Raw genomic sequence first — 16,662 nt, 5'->3', positions numbered from 1 at the left:
GACTTCAAGCATTTATTACAGCCATTTGCCTCAGCTGGAAATGACCATCATTTGATTTTTCTACCACCCTAGATTTTTCTTTCATAAAAGCTATGCTGGTTGGCATTTTTCCAAGAAAACTTAAATGTCCCCTCATCAAACGATGGCTTCTTCCATATCCCAAAAAGCATCCTTGAAATTCTTGGCCTGGCAGTGTCAGTTTTTTACCTACCTCATCTCCCCAAGCATTGCAAGCTCTTTGAAGGACGTCACTTGCCGAGTCCCTGCCTACCCGCCAAGCATACATGTAGTAGGTACTCAATACCTATCTGCTGAATGGTTTGAAAAGACAGAATAGCTTTTGTTTAAAAGAAGTAGATCCATTCCATGGGTCTCCAGAGGCAAGTAGGACCCAAGGGGAGGAGTTCCAGAGATGGAAGATTTCGGCCCTCCAGGAGATGGTTTTCTAACTGGTTTTGCAGTGTTAACAGGAGGCCCTCAACAGCATCACCAAAAGGGTTCAAGCACAGGAAGAAAGTCTTTCCCAACCAGACAGGCAGCTGGGTTCTAACATTAGGGAAAATCCTACCACTCAAAGATTCTAAAATTCTAAATTATTACAAAACAAATAAACAACATAAGTGCTCAGAAATCCCCAAATTCCTACATGCAAGAAAATATCACGGCTCTGGTGCATGATGGTGGCTGCCATCTCTACTGACAGGCCACACAGCCCACAGAGGAAGAAGACACAGAGACACACATCCTGTTGTTCCTGAATTTAATCCTCAGCTTGCTCTTATCCTCTTCTAAGAAAAGGCACATGTGGGAGCAGGAGAGTGGGGGTGTGGGGCTCAGAAGCATGTTTACCACATCAGCAAATGATGACCCTCTTGGAAATAGATGGGGGCGTTTAGGAAGAATGTCAGGTATCTTCTGAGGGGGAGGAAGAGTCCACAAAAACAGCTGCATGTTACTCAAAACCTGATGCTTCGTGTGGAAATACTGCCCTTCACACTACCTTACCATACTACTGTGGCTGCATACAATTAGATGCTTATCTGTGTGGATATTACTGAAATGGTTGCAAAATAACTGCTTAAAAAACATCAGCGATGGAAAAGGACAAGAACCATACGATTTTACTCATATGCGGGATATCAAACAAAAAGCAACTAAGCAACCAACAAACAGACACAGACAACAGTATGACAGTTACCTGAATGGAAGGGAAGGGAGCGGGGAGGATAAAGAGGGTAAAGGGGGTCAAATATATGGTGACCAAAGGAGACTAGACCTTGAGTGGCAGCACACAATGGAATATACAGGCGATATATTATAAAGTTGTAACTTGAAACTTATATAATGTCATTAACCAAAGTTACCCCAATAAGTTTAAATTAAAAATGGGGGGGGAAACTTCTTAAGAAAAGGTTTGTTACAGCATCATGATGCATGTAGCAGAGAGCAGCTTCATACCTGAGAGAAGGGAATGGAAGAGAAATGGCTCATACCTCCATGCATGGCATCTATGCGGATCTTCAGTCGGTTTGGACCAGAAAGCAGCTCTTTCAGTGCATTGAAATCAAAGATGTTCCTCAGCATTGTAGCATACGCTTCCACCGAATCCACAATTTCCACTGGGAGAACAAGCAACATTGAAAGATGGAAGAACTAAACACATTTAGAAATATTATCCTCTGAAGTCATTACATTGCTGTAAACATGGGATAGCTATTTTAAAAGGATAACTATCCAGCAGCTCCAATACGCAGAGCTGTTACATGATCTCTTATTCAATGCTAACAATCTTCCTGAGAGGTAAGTGTTATTAGTCCTATTTTTATAGATGAGGAAGCGCAAGGTCTGCAACGTTAAGTCACTTGTCTCCACAGCTGGGATGAAGCTGGGATTTGGGATGGAGATTTGCCTGATGGTAAACTCTGCTTTGCTGCCGCATTGATTCCCTATCCATCTCCCTGAGAAGTGCATTGTGCTGTCATAAATAACAGAAAATGTAACACCTACTTTTCTTTTCTTTCCTTTTTCCAGGCCCATTGCCATCAAGATTTAATGGTAAAAAGCAAGAAACAAATGTTTAATGAATCACTTTTCACATGTACTGCTAAAGAAATAAAATTATGACAACTTATTGTTTGTGTTGTTGGATTTTCAGGGGTTTAAACATTTTTCAAACATTAAGAATTTATGAAATTCTCTAAGTTTTCTAAACCCTAAGAATGTCTTCAAGATGTACCAAAGCACCACTTTCTCTTTGTTAGGATGCAATTGCCAGCTCTCGATGGGTAGGTTCAAACAAAAAATGCACTCCATAAATTGCAGTCCAGAGGAAAGAACACATGTCAGAGCAAAGTCAAAATGCAAGTCACAATGCCATCCTCGTTTTATTAATATGAATAATTTTATAAATACTTATTCCATCAATTATTATACTACCTTGGCATTCAACAACAAAATGTTTACCACAGCTGCCTATGCAGGAAGTTTCCATGTAGCCCCCCAAAATGGTCTAATTTGAGTTTACTGAATGTTAGGGCAGGGAAAACAAACAAACAAACCACCAAAGCCTAGGTTTTAGAATCATTCACACTTGAGTTTGAATCCTGGTTTACCACTCACTCAAGTACGTGACCTTGAGCCTGTTGTAAGCTCTCTCAGTCTTTGTTTCCTCATCTAGAAATAGTGAATACCAATAGCCCTGCCTTCACAGGGCTACTGAAAGAATAAAATGGAATAAATGTTAAGAGCTTGGAACATAATAAAAGCTCAATAAAGTCAGCTATGAATGTAATCTTTAGGTCTTCTAGTTGAGGCCATTCATGCTATAGGTATGGAAACTGAGGCCATGAAATTTAGAAATGACTTACTCAGGGTCATGCAGCTGATCACTAACAGGGCTCAAGGAGCCCAGGTCTCTAGACTCCCAGACCCAATCCCAGACCTGCTAATTAATGCATGCAAAGCTTAGTGACCACAATCTTTCTGAAGCTGAAGACCCATGTTATTAAAACCTGGAAAGGCAAATCACTCAAGTTGGAACTAGAGGTGGGCAGGGGGCGTGGAGGAAGTGGGGCAGTACACATGCCTGTAAAGGGTTTGAACTTGTTTTCCAGGTCAAACTGTTGCTTTCCCAGAACGCCAAGGTCTAGTTTCAGGTCAGGGCAAATTGCATATTCTTCAATTGTCTTGCTGATTTGGAAAATCTTATCAGTGACTGCTTCCGGAGCAGGACCTAGAAATCCAACAGCAAACAGTGGGTCATTTTGTGCAGCTGACATGTACATACAAAAAGTTCATCAATTCTTCTAACAATAGCACATCTGTCATTCATTTCATCATTCAGACAGCAAAGTATCAGGGTTTTCTAAAAGGAAATAACATCTTAATGATCATTTGTTCATGGCTCCTCATATTCAGGTACAGCAGAATGAGAAGCATGTCATTTTCACCAAAAGCAAACAAAGAACATCCTTGCTCAGGATCAGAACCAGCAGCCAGGCCCCCCAAGGCCTCAGTGATTGGTGTATCCTGCTGAACCTAAAACTGACCATCCTCAAAACGACAGCAAACTCACCTCCATTGGAAATGTTAAATTTGATTCCAAAATCTCCATTGGGCCCTCCAGGGTTGTGGCTGGCTGTCAAAATGATCCCACCAATGGCTTTGATCTTCCTAATGATGCAGGATACCGCAGGGGTGGAGAGGATTCCATTCTGCCCAATAACCAAGCGACCAATCTGGGAGAAGAAACCCAGAACACACACTTCAAAGTCAATAAGTCTAGAGCTGCTGCATAAAAACACTGATACGACAGGCAGATGAACAAAGAAATATTCTATTGGACCAGGAAAGATGTGCTTTAATGAATATTTACAGCCTCAGTGGTTATTATTATTATTATTATTATTATTATTATTATTATTGTTTTAGAGTAGAATATTATTGTTGTTGTTGAATAATACTATTATTAAAGTAGAATCATTATTGTTGAACAAGGCCATTCCTTCAGATAGTTTTTCTGGGACTTTGTAGTTTTAAAATAGTGTGTGATCTGGGGGTACTATAAGAAAGACTGACAATAAAACATAAGAGTATTCAAAACAGAGCCTTTCCAGACCAGGTTCATAATTTGGATACACCGAAAACTTGTGAGAAAACACACATTTTTATCCAATTCAATCATACTTTTAATCCATATGAGGAGAAAGGATATAAGTTTAGCTAGTTAACGAAATTCTGACCCCAAGAGAAGGCTTTTGTAAATTAAATGTTTGAAAATGCAAAAAGGGCAAACTTTATATGAAGAATACTACAAAATAAATCTCAAAAATTTATGTTTCTAATCAGGCTTGGATTTTGATAGAGTGGGTTCCTCGAGCAGAACACACCCAAGTTAGGGTATACCTGGGTCACCTCCGCACCTAAGGCAGGGAATCCTGGGAGGTACCACTGGGTAAACCAGTCAGAACTGCTCACATGAAAGGGCTACTGGTAGTATTTCTGTTGTGTTCTTAACTCATCTTCCCATATCTCTCAAAGATGGCATCTGCACAGTTCCTAAGTCTTCCTTTACTAAAATGATAGTAACTTATATCTGTTGCAACATGACCCAAATTGGAAAAGAAAAAAGAAGCTCTATCAGTTACTCTGACATATTTGGAGATGTGACTGCTACATAAAAAGGTTTATAAAATGAGGAGTTTGTGCCCTCCTTCCATTCTCCCTGCTGAGAGAAGAAGAGAAATGTTCTTAAATTTTCCATTTGTTATCTCTTTTTGCCCCACCCAAGATAAATATGGCTGAAGAAATGACTTGACAGAAGATGCGTTTCAAATGGTGAACATGCCAATGAGATACCTGGATTCCCTGGGAAAGTTTTTCTGGGACTGTGAATCTTTGCCACCCTTCCATAGCTCACTAAAAGCTTGACTGCCTCATAACCTCTCCACTACCAAACACCTCCCAGGAAGCAGCTGGTTCAATTTCAGTCACCTCTTGGCTCTCATATGTCTGTCTCTGAACAATTTTTGTTATACTAACATTTTTGTTATATCTTGCCTCTCTCAGGAGGTGGTAACAACTAAGGTAGGTGCTGTAACTGGGCTTCTTTATAGACTAGAGGAACCTGCAGATGGTATGAAATCAATATTAACAATGATTACTGAGCTGCAGAGGGCTTTCTACAGCCCTCTTATTCATCTACACAATGGGAGAAGCAAATGTGAGACAGAATTCATTCTCTTTCAATTCACTCTCACATTCGCTCCTCTCATTGTGTAGATAAACAAGCTAAGGTCAAGCGTTGTCGTGATCCTGTCCATTTTTCATTCTTACATCCATCTACCAGCAATAACCAGCATTTATGGAAAGGTGCTATGGTAGACATTGGGATAGATGAGATGACAAGGTTACATGGCATCTAGTGGCCATAGCTGGGAAAAGCATTGAAACTCCCCAACTCAAATACAGTGGGAATGGTAACATATCACGCTTCTAGCAGTTTCCTGGTGTGGTTCTGAGGAAAATAAAATCCTATGGTTGAGGACTTCCGTAATTTCAATAGAAAAGGCTTAGAGATGGCAATTTACTCAGCCAGAGTGGCTGGTGGAGTTATCTGTTGTATTTGTACATCAAGCACACCAACTTTTACTTCGATTTTGTATGTTCGGTGTGGAAGGGAAGACTGACAAATGAATATTAAGCTATGCCACCCAGGTCACCCCTTAATTCTACCATTCCTTATGGTGATACCTGCAGTCAGTAATGTTCAAGACTGGGATATACCAAGGGGTAAGAGTAAAAAGGAAAGCTGAGAAATAGAAGCAAGGGAAGTCCATGGTAGCTTCTTTCTCTTGAGCCCAAGAGGAGGTACAGCTGGCCAAAATATCCCCTTCCAGAGCAGACTCTTTGCTATGAATTGCCCTCAGGAACATTAACCCTCAACTTGATATTGGGGAGAGATCGCTCTATTCCCTCCTTCCCTTAAGGAAGTCTGAAGCATCGTGACAGCTCCTGGCTCAATGTCCCCTGCTTCTCTCCCACTTGCACCTCCCTTGCTCCACCATGGCTGAATCTATCCTACCTCCTCAGGCCCACCGAGTTCATCTTTCTAAACTGTAGTTCTGTGTTCCTCCTCAACTCAAAAATCTTCCCTGGGCCGGCTGAGTGGCGCGTTGGTTAAGAGCTGGCTTGGGACGTCAGTTTTGAGCAGCAGGGCCCTGGTTCGGATCCCACATATGAGGGCCAGTGATGCTGTGCCCTCTACAGCTAAGATGCTGAACAACAACTCGACCTGGAGCTGGGCTGCCGTGAGTCACCAGCGACGGCACAGGCTGCAGCCACTGCTGCAGTGGGCTTCCATAAGCTACCGTGAGTGGCCGGCAGCCAGCGAGAGCAGCCGGCAGTTGGCGTGAGCTGCCAAGAGCCACTGTGAGCGGCCATCCAGAGGCCGGCGACCAATCTGCCTCACCCGGGAAGAGCGCAATGATAATACCAACATGGGCCAGTGAAGCGACGTCCTCCACAACTAGCCTGAAGAACAAAAGGACAGCAACTTGTCTGTTCCCCTTCCCCGATTCCCCAACGCTGTTCCCCTCTCCCAATTCCCCAATAAAATGTTTTAAAAAAAAATTCTTCCCTGTACCATATAAACCAGAAATTCCACTTCTAGGTATAGACAGACACAAAAGGAAGCAAGAAACAGATAACTTACACACCCATGTTCATAACAGCATTACACACAATAGTCAAAGGTGGAAGCAAATCAAATGTCTGTAACAGATGAATGGATAAACAAAATGCTGTATATACATACAATGGAATATTACTCAGCCTTAAAAAGGAATGAAATTCTAATACATGCTACAATGTGGATGAACCTTAAAAACACCATATTAAGTAAAATAAGCCAGACACAAAAGGACAAGTATTGTATGATTCCACTTGTATGAGGTACACAAAATAGGCAAATTCACAGACAGAAAGTAGAACAGAGGCTGCCGGGGGCTGGGGGAAGGGCAGAAAGGGACATTATTGCTTAGTGGGTATAGAGTTTTAGATGGAATGATTAAAAATTTCTGAAACAGGATAATGATGATGGTTGCAGAACACTGTGAATGTAATTAATACCACTGAATTGTGCACTTAAAAATGGTTAAAACACTAAATTGTGTTATGTATACTTTACCACAAAAAAATAAATAAAATTAAAAAAAAAAAGAATCTTTCTCTGGCTCCCAAGTGTCTACCAACTTCAGGATAACTCTCTCAGCCTGGCACTGAGAATCCCTCATCAAATAGCCCTTCCTGTCCATCCTTCTCCCCTGACGCCCCCTTCTGCGTAACTCAGGCCACACTACCAAGCTGGATACACCGCACTGTTCACCCAGCATTTTACTGTCAAACGTGACAGGCAGCAAATTTAAATGTTCCCTTTAACTGAAAATGGGGCCTGGTATTTTCTTACGTTTCATACAAAAACAAGTTCCATTTTCTTTGCCCTGCTAGTCATAGACACGGGTACTATTCTCACTTCTAAACGTATCTCTAAGTTGAAAGCTCTGGGGACTATGTGAGATATCGGTATTATAAAATGGGGCCCACCAACGTTTTATTTTGTACATTGCAATTGCCTGTCAATGCAGACAGCTCTAAGCAAACAAAAACAAAGGGAAACTTCTAACAAAGATAAATTATATTCTATGATCCATAAATGCACCAAATGCATTTGTGTACTAAAGAGAAAAAAAATGAAAGGGTCTCCATTTAGCTCACTAGGCTGAGACGTCCTCTGAGAACTGACTCATGGGTAGAGTGGGTACTGACAAAGGTGAAGCAGGAACATTGACTTCTACCAAAATCTGTGGCAATAAATGATCTTTCCTTTAGATTTCCTCCCTAGAGTTCTGCCCATAATCAAAGGGATGTTAAAATAGTCAGAATTTAGGGGATGTTTGAAAAAGAAGAAATCAAACTATAGAGGATTCCACAGGTTTTATCAGATTAAAGTGCTTTACTGGTCCACCAAATGTTTTAAGTAATGCAGCTGGGTAGCATGACTGCTTTAAATGCAACACTATTTTTAATAAAGAATGCCCTTGAAAAGACTTGAAAATATTGCTGTGCTGCCACAGCTCTAACAAATAGGCAGTTACCATATTTAGTCAATTATTACCACTTAAATGTATTATTTAGCAAACCTCCAGATTGTAAATCTGAGAAAGTCTATTGGGTCTGCCTGAATTACACATTCCTACCACCTCTTCCACATCTTTCAGCTTCACACAAAAATGAAATGAAGCCAAATATATCACAGCAAAGGGGACAGTGTACCAGATGCATTCAACAATCTAGATATATGCGGAGAAATAATGTTCCATTCATTCTCTCTCAAAAGATTAAAAGTGTCTTAATACGGTTCCCTTTGCAGCTCTCCTCAAAGGTGAAATTTACAGCATGTCACATTTTATCTTAAAAATGTGGCTACGTCATAATAATTTCATATTTGAGTGCTTTATCAGCAATTTTTACATGAGAGGCATTCAAATTCTGAAACAGGGTATAAAGGAAACTCCACATTACAAGCAATAGGATCTACAAATATTTTTAAATTTAATTCGGTAGTGTGTTTGTTTGTTTTTTTAATTTGGGTTTTGTAATGACGCCTGCATGTCATATGATTAAAATAGACTAAAAATGAATGCCTAACACATTTGATGGCCATGCTAAATTTTATATTCTCAGAACCAGAATTGCTTCCAGAAGGGAAATACAAAAGATGGTTTAGATTTATGAGGACTGAAGGACAGTGTGCTCCAAATTATTGCTAAGTATAATCTAAAACACTAAAAATATATTTTTGGTCCCATAGAGGCATTTTGGTCGAGCAAAAACCAGCAATGTCCTGACGCCTGCCTTCCTATAAATCAGTGGGACTGTGCAAATTGTTCGATTATCAAGATCAATGCTTTCTGGTGAAAGACTCCTTCTGATTTGCTTAATTCAGCCAACACAGTTTTTCACGATGCAAAGCGTTAGCAGAGTCTCCTTATATTATGGTTTTACAGGGGTTATTATCTCTACCCTGCTGCACAAACTCACCACACACAGGGCTTCTTTGTGTCCAAGGTCATTATAAGCAGGTTCTCCTGGAACAGGTCCTCTTGGAAGGCTCACACCTAACATTTTCCAGCCCCCTCCTAGCATTTCTGCATGATTACCGGGATTCATAAACAACGGCATAGCCTGGCTTTTGTTTTCCTGTTTGACAAGTGACTGAACTTCAACAAGGAAGGCATTGAAAGAAAACAAAATCCTCCCCTCTCCACTACTCATTAGAGCCTTCTTATATAGGATAGAGTGCCCCTCGAAACTAGTTAGACTGTAGATAAGACAGCTTAAGCTGGGGCACACTTTGTCAAAAAAGCAACAGGTACTTGTCCAAGCAATAGGCACACAGCATAACACATAAGAAACTGAATTTACATTCCTATATCCCAATGTTGACTAATGTAATTTCAGGAGTATTTTCACCATATTCAACCCCTGAAGTCACACTGAAACTTGACTGGATGTTAGTAGAATTGAGTTGTATACCACATACAAATCTTTGTACCTTTGTCTATTTCTGCAAAGTTAAGAGGTTATGTGGAGAGCCAAAAACACAACAATACTTATCGTATACCAACCCCATTGGCAGCCGCCATCTGCACTATTGTTTCTATTGCCGATTTATTAAAATACCGCCCATCTCCACCAACCACCAGTGAGGATCCCTGGCGATCTTTTAGGTCTATGGAAAAGAATATACTCTGGATAAAATTCTCCAGATAGCATGGCTTTGCCTCGAAACAATAGGCTTTCTTCCGTAATCCACTAGTTCCTGGTTTCTGGTCATAGTAGGGAGCTGTAGCAAAAGTCAACAAAGGGAGAGGACCTTCTTCCATTTTTCTGTATTTCCCAGAAATCCATTCATTAAAATCACTCATCTTGCATGTCCACCACTTGGTTCAGCGAGAGTATCCGGAAAGCAGTCAGGGGTCCAGAAAATAGTGTGTCCAACCTACAGCTGCAAGGGTGTATCTCTGAATAACTAAAACACGGGCTGTGCCTGGGCGATCCCTCTCGAGGAGGAAGTGGAGTTAATTCCTTGTTGTTGTCGCCCCTTGTGAAAAAGTTAAGGGCCACACACCCACCCACGCCCACATCCAAAGCAGAGCTTCAAAGTTGTTTTGATGAGGACACTTGTGCCCACATAACCAAGCCAAATACCTTTCAATTATTTTTGCCTCATGTTCCCGTTAGGGTGGAGATAACTCCGAAGGGTACTGCAGGCAGCAGACTTCAGTTACAAACACCAGATGGCTGCCAGACTCCACTCCTCGAGCCCAGGCAGACACAGAGCAAGTGCAGACCCAAGGAGCAGGTTCGTGAACAAGACACCCTGGTGTGGTTCCCACTGCTCCTGACACCCCTTAAACCAGAGACTGTCTGAGCCTCACGGAGAAGGCCATCTGCAGCTAAAGTTGTTCCATGCTATCCAGCAAGTGAAAGGTCAATCTTAAAATGGAAGTGAGGGCTCTCAGTTACCTCTGGTTTTCTTACGTCACTGTCATTTTGATACCCAAGTGATTTTTTTACTTCCCACATGCAATCCCAGTTAGAAAAAAAAAACAAAAAACAAAAACAAAACACCATCTAACAGAACAGATTTATTCATTGACCACCAAGCACTTAACAAAATAGTATTCAGTTCTACGAGAATAGATACCTACAAATATGCCCTGAATGACCCACCAACAGCTTGGTCATTACTGTGAACTTATGGAAAAGTAGGGATGAAGATGCACTTAAAAATGTAAGCAGAACAACATGTTTTTTAAAGCATGAGGTTTGATCAAGTTATCATTTGAAAAAATTCTCTGAACTTAAGATTATATTTTGTGTTTAAATTTTCTCAGTTTCAAACAGACTTGATTTTAAAGAAAACATTTTTTAGTGAAACAGTTTAAGTCCATTGCATTTGAAGAACCTAAAAGGTTTGAAAATATTCTACCTGAATGAATTTGATATCCAACCCCATTTGACCCCTGAGATTTTATTAGTAATCTACTTAAATGCATACATATGTGTTCTTTACCTGGTTCAACAGAAGTTGCCAAGGTTTTGGTGAACTTGTTCAGGATGCTTAAAAAGTAAACCAGGACTAATTACACCACATGTTTGGAGAGTTTTGATGTGCACTGAGGAGTCAACGTTTTCAAGGAAAAAGTGAATAATCCATTGACAAACAAAATCTCTGTTTTTTCAGATTTTCAGCAAGGTCCAAAAGCAAACAGGCGCTGAGAGCAGCAGACTGCCCTCTCTGAGGCACAAATGCCCCTGTGTCCAGGGACGGCTCTGAGCAGGACAGGCAGAACCAATGGACCCATGAGTAGAATGCAGCTATTGGCAAGGGAGCCTGTTCCCCTTCCAATGACAAATGGGACTGGCCCGTGTGCAGGGAAGACCTCGAGACATAGCATTCAAACAATTCACAAGACACGTCTATATTCAGTTGAAAACCGGTCGGCCAAAAGACAATTACTTTGTATAGCTTATTTTTGCTTCTTAATTCGTTTTTAAAACCCCTTAGAAATTAATTTACAAAGTAAGTTTGCTTTACTAACAGTAATTAACATACCCACTGTTTTTCAACTTACTGCATAAACTCATATATTTTAAGTTCAGTGTCAAGTTTCCTCTGGTTTTAGATAGGCTTGCAAATTAAGCCAGCACATATGTCTTGGCATATTTCATAACAGATCCAGATTCATGAAATATTAACCCAATCATCTTTTCATTGAGAACAACAGAGTAACCAACCACATAATTGCTAGTTTTTTAAATGAGGTCTTGAAATCCCAAGATAGATTCAGGGGCACGTGGTCCCAACCAAAGCCCCTCCATCTACACACTCCAGCACATTCTCTGATGGTGGTCTGCCTGTCCCGGTGAGGCGCTTTCTAAAGCTAGAACTAGGGGAGTAATGTCTTGTCGGGTTTCTTTCCCACACATTTATTTACCATTTGTGGTTAATCAATTCCATAAAATGAGAAACTAGGAAGAATCGAGGAGTAAGTATGCAGATTCAAAATAGATATTCAACACCAAAAATACGAGCATGAATGTGGGTTCCTTCACACAACGAGACCCAACAGATTATGTTTCAAAGGACGGCAAATACCTGCTTTTTTTTCTTGAAGGCTGTTCACATCACATACTATTAGGTTGTCGGAAAAGTCATGACGCATTTTTTCAATGAAAAACATAGAAAAAATATGTCATGACTTTTCCGACAGCCCAACAAAATACCTCAGCTTCTCAGTTTGTGTTCATGTGAACCGAAACGTGTTTCTAAAAATATTTTTTCCATTATAACTTGTAAAAGCTACACTTTTCTAGGATTAAGCCTGTCCTTGGGCCTACTACCAGTTTTTAACTATCCAAAAACTGACTGATACAGCAAGTCTTCCAAATGTAACTATTCTGATTCTAAAAGGTTAAAGAAACATGTTTCTAAATCAGCTATTGCAAACTTCATAATACTGGTGCTCTTTCCGTCCTAAATTTCCAAATACTTGATATTGCCTTTTTGGAGTTCATTATTTGTTTACCTCTTTATTTCAAGGTTTTTTAAATGTACCTCCTGGGGTGGCCAGTTAGCTCAGGTGGTTAGACCACAGGCTCATAACACCAAGGTTGCCGGTTCGATTCCCACATGGGCCAAGGAGCTGCGCCCTTCACAACTAGATTGAAGACAACTGCTTGACCTGGAGCTGATGGGTCCTGGAAAAACACACTGTTCCCCAATAAAATTTCTTTAAAAAAATATAAATAATTGTACCCCCAGTGGGACATCCTTATATTTAAAAAATTATTTAATGCAAACAGAAATAGACAGCAGTGTTTGAGCATTCAGATGTCATATGTCTAACCCGTGGGATGACTTCACTAGGTGAACCTGGTGTCTCCCTCTAGAATGGCAGTGTCTGTGTGGGCATAAGCACCTTTTTACTTCCCTGTGTATGAGTCAGCTGTACAGCTCGGCATGGACTGGGAAAGAGTCCTAGCTCTCGTGGCTCTTGCATATGTCGAGGACACCCGGGAATTCAAGTGCATGCCAAATCTAAGGCTCCAGAAGAAAGAGTTCTGAACCCCTAAACAGAGAGTAATGTTTTCAGCAATTACATATGTCTGGCATGGTGTTTGTCAATATGCAAAACTAAACCAAAAGGACATAATCCTTGCCCTAGAAAAGCTTCTATTCTAAAAATGGGTCTGAGTCATAATTTTATGGACACTATAGTACTCAACCCCATATAAAAATATTACTAGAAGCAGCAATGTTAGATGGGCTGTGAAGTGTGGTAAAAAGGAAGAGGCATTAAAAACATTAAGCTTCCTAAGACGCTCAGACTAAGTGGGGCAGCTATTAAGAAACTCATTTGTTTTAGCTCTCCAGCAAAGGTTGAACTTCATCTTCGGAAACGTTACTGTCGAGCATAGCGAACCCAATTTGGTCTAATGAATTCGCCTGCATTGGCAGTACTCCTTCACAATGACACAAATTACATTTAAACCATATGGGGGATTTAAGGATTACTCCCTTCAGACAAGGAACTTTCGTACTGGTCTTGGGTCCAATCAATTTCACAATGGCAGAGTTATGAACCCCTTCGCTCCCGGTCTCTCAAAGACTCCGGCTCCCATTCTCAGCACCAATGATACCTTCTTAGTAGAACACGGCAGAAACTGTAGACTTGCCAAGCCTTTATTCATTCCATCTTTCTTTCTTTCCATCCATCAATATTTATTGGGGAGCTAACGACTATGTCCCAGGGCTCATGCGAAGGCTGGACCCAGGGCCTGAATAGGCTCACTGCTTCGCACCAAGAGTTCTTCTTTGGCAAATGCCACAGGAGTGGGCATACAGGACAGGACTGCCAACCCTGTCTCTAGGTGCAAGTACTGAAAAGAAAGCTATTTCTTGGGCTGAAAGCAGCAGGAATCATCAGACCCCCCCAGCCTGAGGCCTTGCGCTTATGACAGCTCCATGGGCCTGCCCGACTACTTGGAGTGTTTGACGCTAATGACAGGAAACACAAACAGGGAACCGGTCATTCATTTCTCCAACCAACAGTAAGCAAGCACGTGTTAAGTGCCAGTCCCAGGCTAGGCACTGCAGGATAATGCAAAGGCCACAGCTTTAGGAGCCAGACACGGCCAGGGATCGACTCTGACGCTAAAATGTATGAGAGGAACAATCTTGAGCATGTTACTTAATTGAACTGAGCCTGTAAGATGGAGATAGCTCTCAAGGTTGTTCTGGGAATTGAATCAGGTAATATACATGAAAACACTTAGTACTCTGTCCAGCATGTAGCAGATTATCAGTAAATGTGAGTCCCCTCGCCCTTGCGATTCTCCATTTCTTCTCCTCTGAAGTGGGATAATAATACCTGCCTCACAGATTATTGTGAAGATGACCTCAATGAATGCCTAGGAAAGCCTCTGCAAACTATGAAACGATGTAATGATATGAAAATTTTTTCACATTCTGAGGGGGGCAGGTTAGAAAAACAGGTAGATGGACTTTGTTCTTAAGAAATTCCTACCAGAAAGGAGCCTCGACAGCATGGTGGCTGGCGCTGTCCCAGAGGTGTATGTACAGAGCTATGGCTCTCAAGAGGTTGCAGGGATGGAGTGAGACTCGAGAAATAGTTGGGGCAAGATTATCGAGTCTCATGAACCGCACTAAAGTTTATTTTGCAGACACCAGAAGCTTTGGAAATATTTAAGCAGGCAGAATATAAACTTTCTAAAAACCCTTTTGGGTTTTTTTCTTCCAACATGAAGACCCTACCCCAACATCTCTCTTTCCTCTGACCCCTTTTCCACATTGTGTCTTCCATTCATTCCCTCTCTTCTCTGAAAACTAACCCTGACCCCACCCAACAAGAGTGGACCCCTGGGGCCATGTTGCTACTATAGGACCCTGGTGTCAGACCCTGATCACCAGGGATGGACACCTGACCAAAGCTGGATCAATCATTCTTTCCCTTCTAGCAATCTAGAATTAGAATTCAAAAGTGTAGTAGTCAGATTCAGTTAGTCCTTTAACTGGGAAGGCAGTTAAACCCGGGAACTGTGGGGCAGGGTAGTCGTGTTATGAGAATAATCCATAGAATTGTGACTAGATGATACATGGGAATACATGAGAGCTTTGAAGGATCCAACTCTGGGTCATTTAGACATTTCTAAGAGTTGGTGGCCCTACTATACGGGAAGAACTGGAAAGGAATTCATAATAGAATCAAGAGGAAAATAAGTTAGATGAATTTCCTCAAGAGGATAGAAGTTGCAAATTCATGAGACATGAGAATTAGGGAATATGGTCTGTGAACAAAAGCAGCTTAAGACTCCCAGTTGGCATTGGCGTTCTGGTCTGGGGTGGTTCCAAGTGGGCACCTCAGCTAATTGACAATGTCCCCCCTCCCCCAGTTCAATTGAAAAGGCAATTCCTAATTGCTTAGGGTGGCAGAGTGGTTTTGAAGTGGGCACTTTTAAACACAGAAAGATTTAGAATAAAGTATAGACAAGAAGTAAATCAAGCTCATTGTATACAAATAAAATAAATCAAACTTATGGTATTAATATTTTTTGTAAGTTTAGGAGAAAATCTAAGCATATTTGGTATTTTAAGTATGTCAGAAAATCTGGGATACAGTTTATCTAACAGATAGCCTTGTGAACCCAATTTATAATGTGTAATTGAGTAACTTATTTTAAGTTTAAGGGGGTAAGAGAATTTTATCAAAATTATAAACATTATTAAACATTCAAGAAAACTTTGAATGTACCATATTTATGTTTAAATCATTAGATGTAGATAGTTTATCAGAGAATGGACTCTAAGGCCAGACTGACAAGCTTGGAAGCCCAACTCTGCCAGTCACTAGCTGTGTGATCTCAGACACATTATTTAACCTCTCTGTGCTTCCACTGCCTCATCTGTAAAAATAAGGAGAAAAAAAGTCTCCCAACCGCACTTGTTGCAGTTACGACTGAATGAGATAATAGACAGAAAGTTCTAAAACCAGGGCGCCCTACACAAGTATCTGATGTTATCATTAGTAGATTATATGAGAACAACTTGAATAATTTCAAAGTTTTGCTTGTTAGACAAAAAACTTAAAAAGCAAACAAAAATATTTGATTTATAAACTTGAAATATTCATCCGAGTTTCAGTAAATGAGTTTATAACAGGACACACACCCACACACTTGTATTAACAAGTGAGTCAGCAGAGAGAGAGTAAAACGAAGCAGATGTGTCGAGAAACAGACAGGAGACAGAGGAGCTGCCTTGGTTCCTCCCGTCTCAGGCTCTTGTGAGGACCCATTGTGCACCTCACCCTTGGCTTTCAAGAGACACCCCTCTTGATTCAGCCTTATGACGCAGTCCTTTTGGTGGCTGACTGTCGTCTGACTGAGTTTCGGTCACTTGCACGACCTACAGCTCTTCATTGTGCTGAGTGGGGCTCTGCGATGCCTGGCTCCACATGCTGTCCCACCCAGGAGAGAAGAATGAGGAGACTACTCCCCCCCCCCCCCCCCCCCCCC

General features: G+C 41.1%; 1 protein-coding gene across 3 annotated transcripts in view; it reads right to left on the bottom strand.

The window, feature by feature from the left end:
* Positions 1–16,662, bottom strand: part of PGM1 (phosphoglucomutase 1) — a 64,982-nt gene that overhangs the window by 23,971 nt on the left and 24,349 nt on the right. Inside the window, exons 1-5 of one of the 3 annotated variants that reach the window (XM_019628199.1) lie at positions 9,687–10,186; positions 9,100–9,258; positions 3,575–3,737; positions 3,086–3,232; positions 1,494–1,619 (exon numbers count right to left, since the gene is read on the bottom strand). In XM_019628199.1, coding sequence (XP_019483744.1) covers positions 1,494–1,619; positions 3,086–3,232; positions 3,575–3,737; positions 9,100–9,258; positions 9,687–9,986 — 895 coding nt within the window. In that variant the 5' untranslated portion in view covers positions 9,987–10,186. Of the gene's footprint in view, positions 1–1,493; positions 1,620–3,085; positions 3,233–3,574; positions 3,738–9,099; positions 9,259–9,686; positions 10,227–16,662 lie in introns of those variants that run through there. The other 2 variants (XM_019628201.1, XM_019628202.1) reach the window with 2 other exon arrangements.

Source organism: Hipposideros armiger, unplaced genomic scaffold (genome assembly GCF_001890085.2).
Source record: "Hipposideros armiger isolate ML-2016 unplaced genomic scaffold, ASM189008v1 scaffold_755, whole genome shotgun sequence".
Classification (NCBI taxonomy): Eukaryota; Metazoa; Chordata; class Mammalia; order Chiroptera; family Hipposideridae; genus Hipposideros; species Hipposideros armiger.
This window is presented reverse-complemented; position numbering and strand designations above follow the sequence as displayed.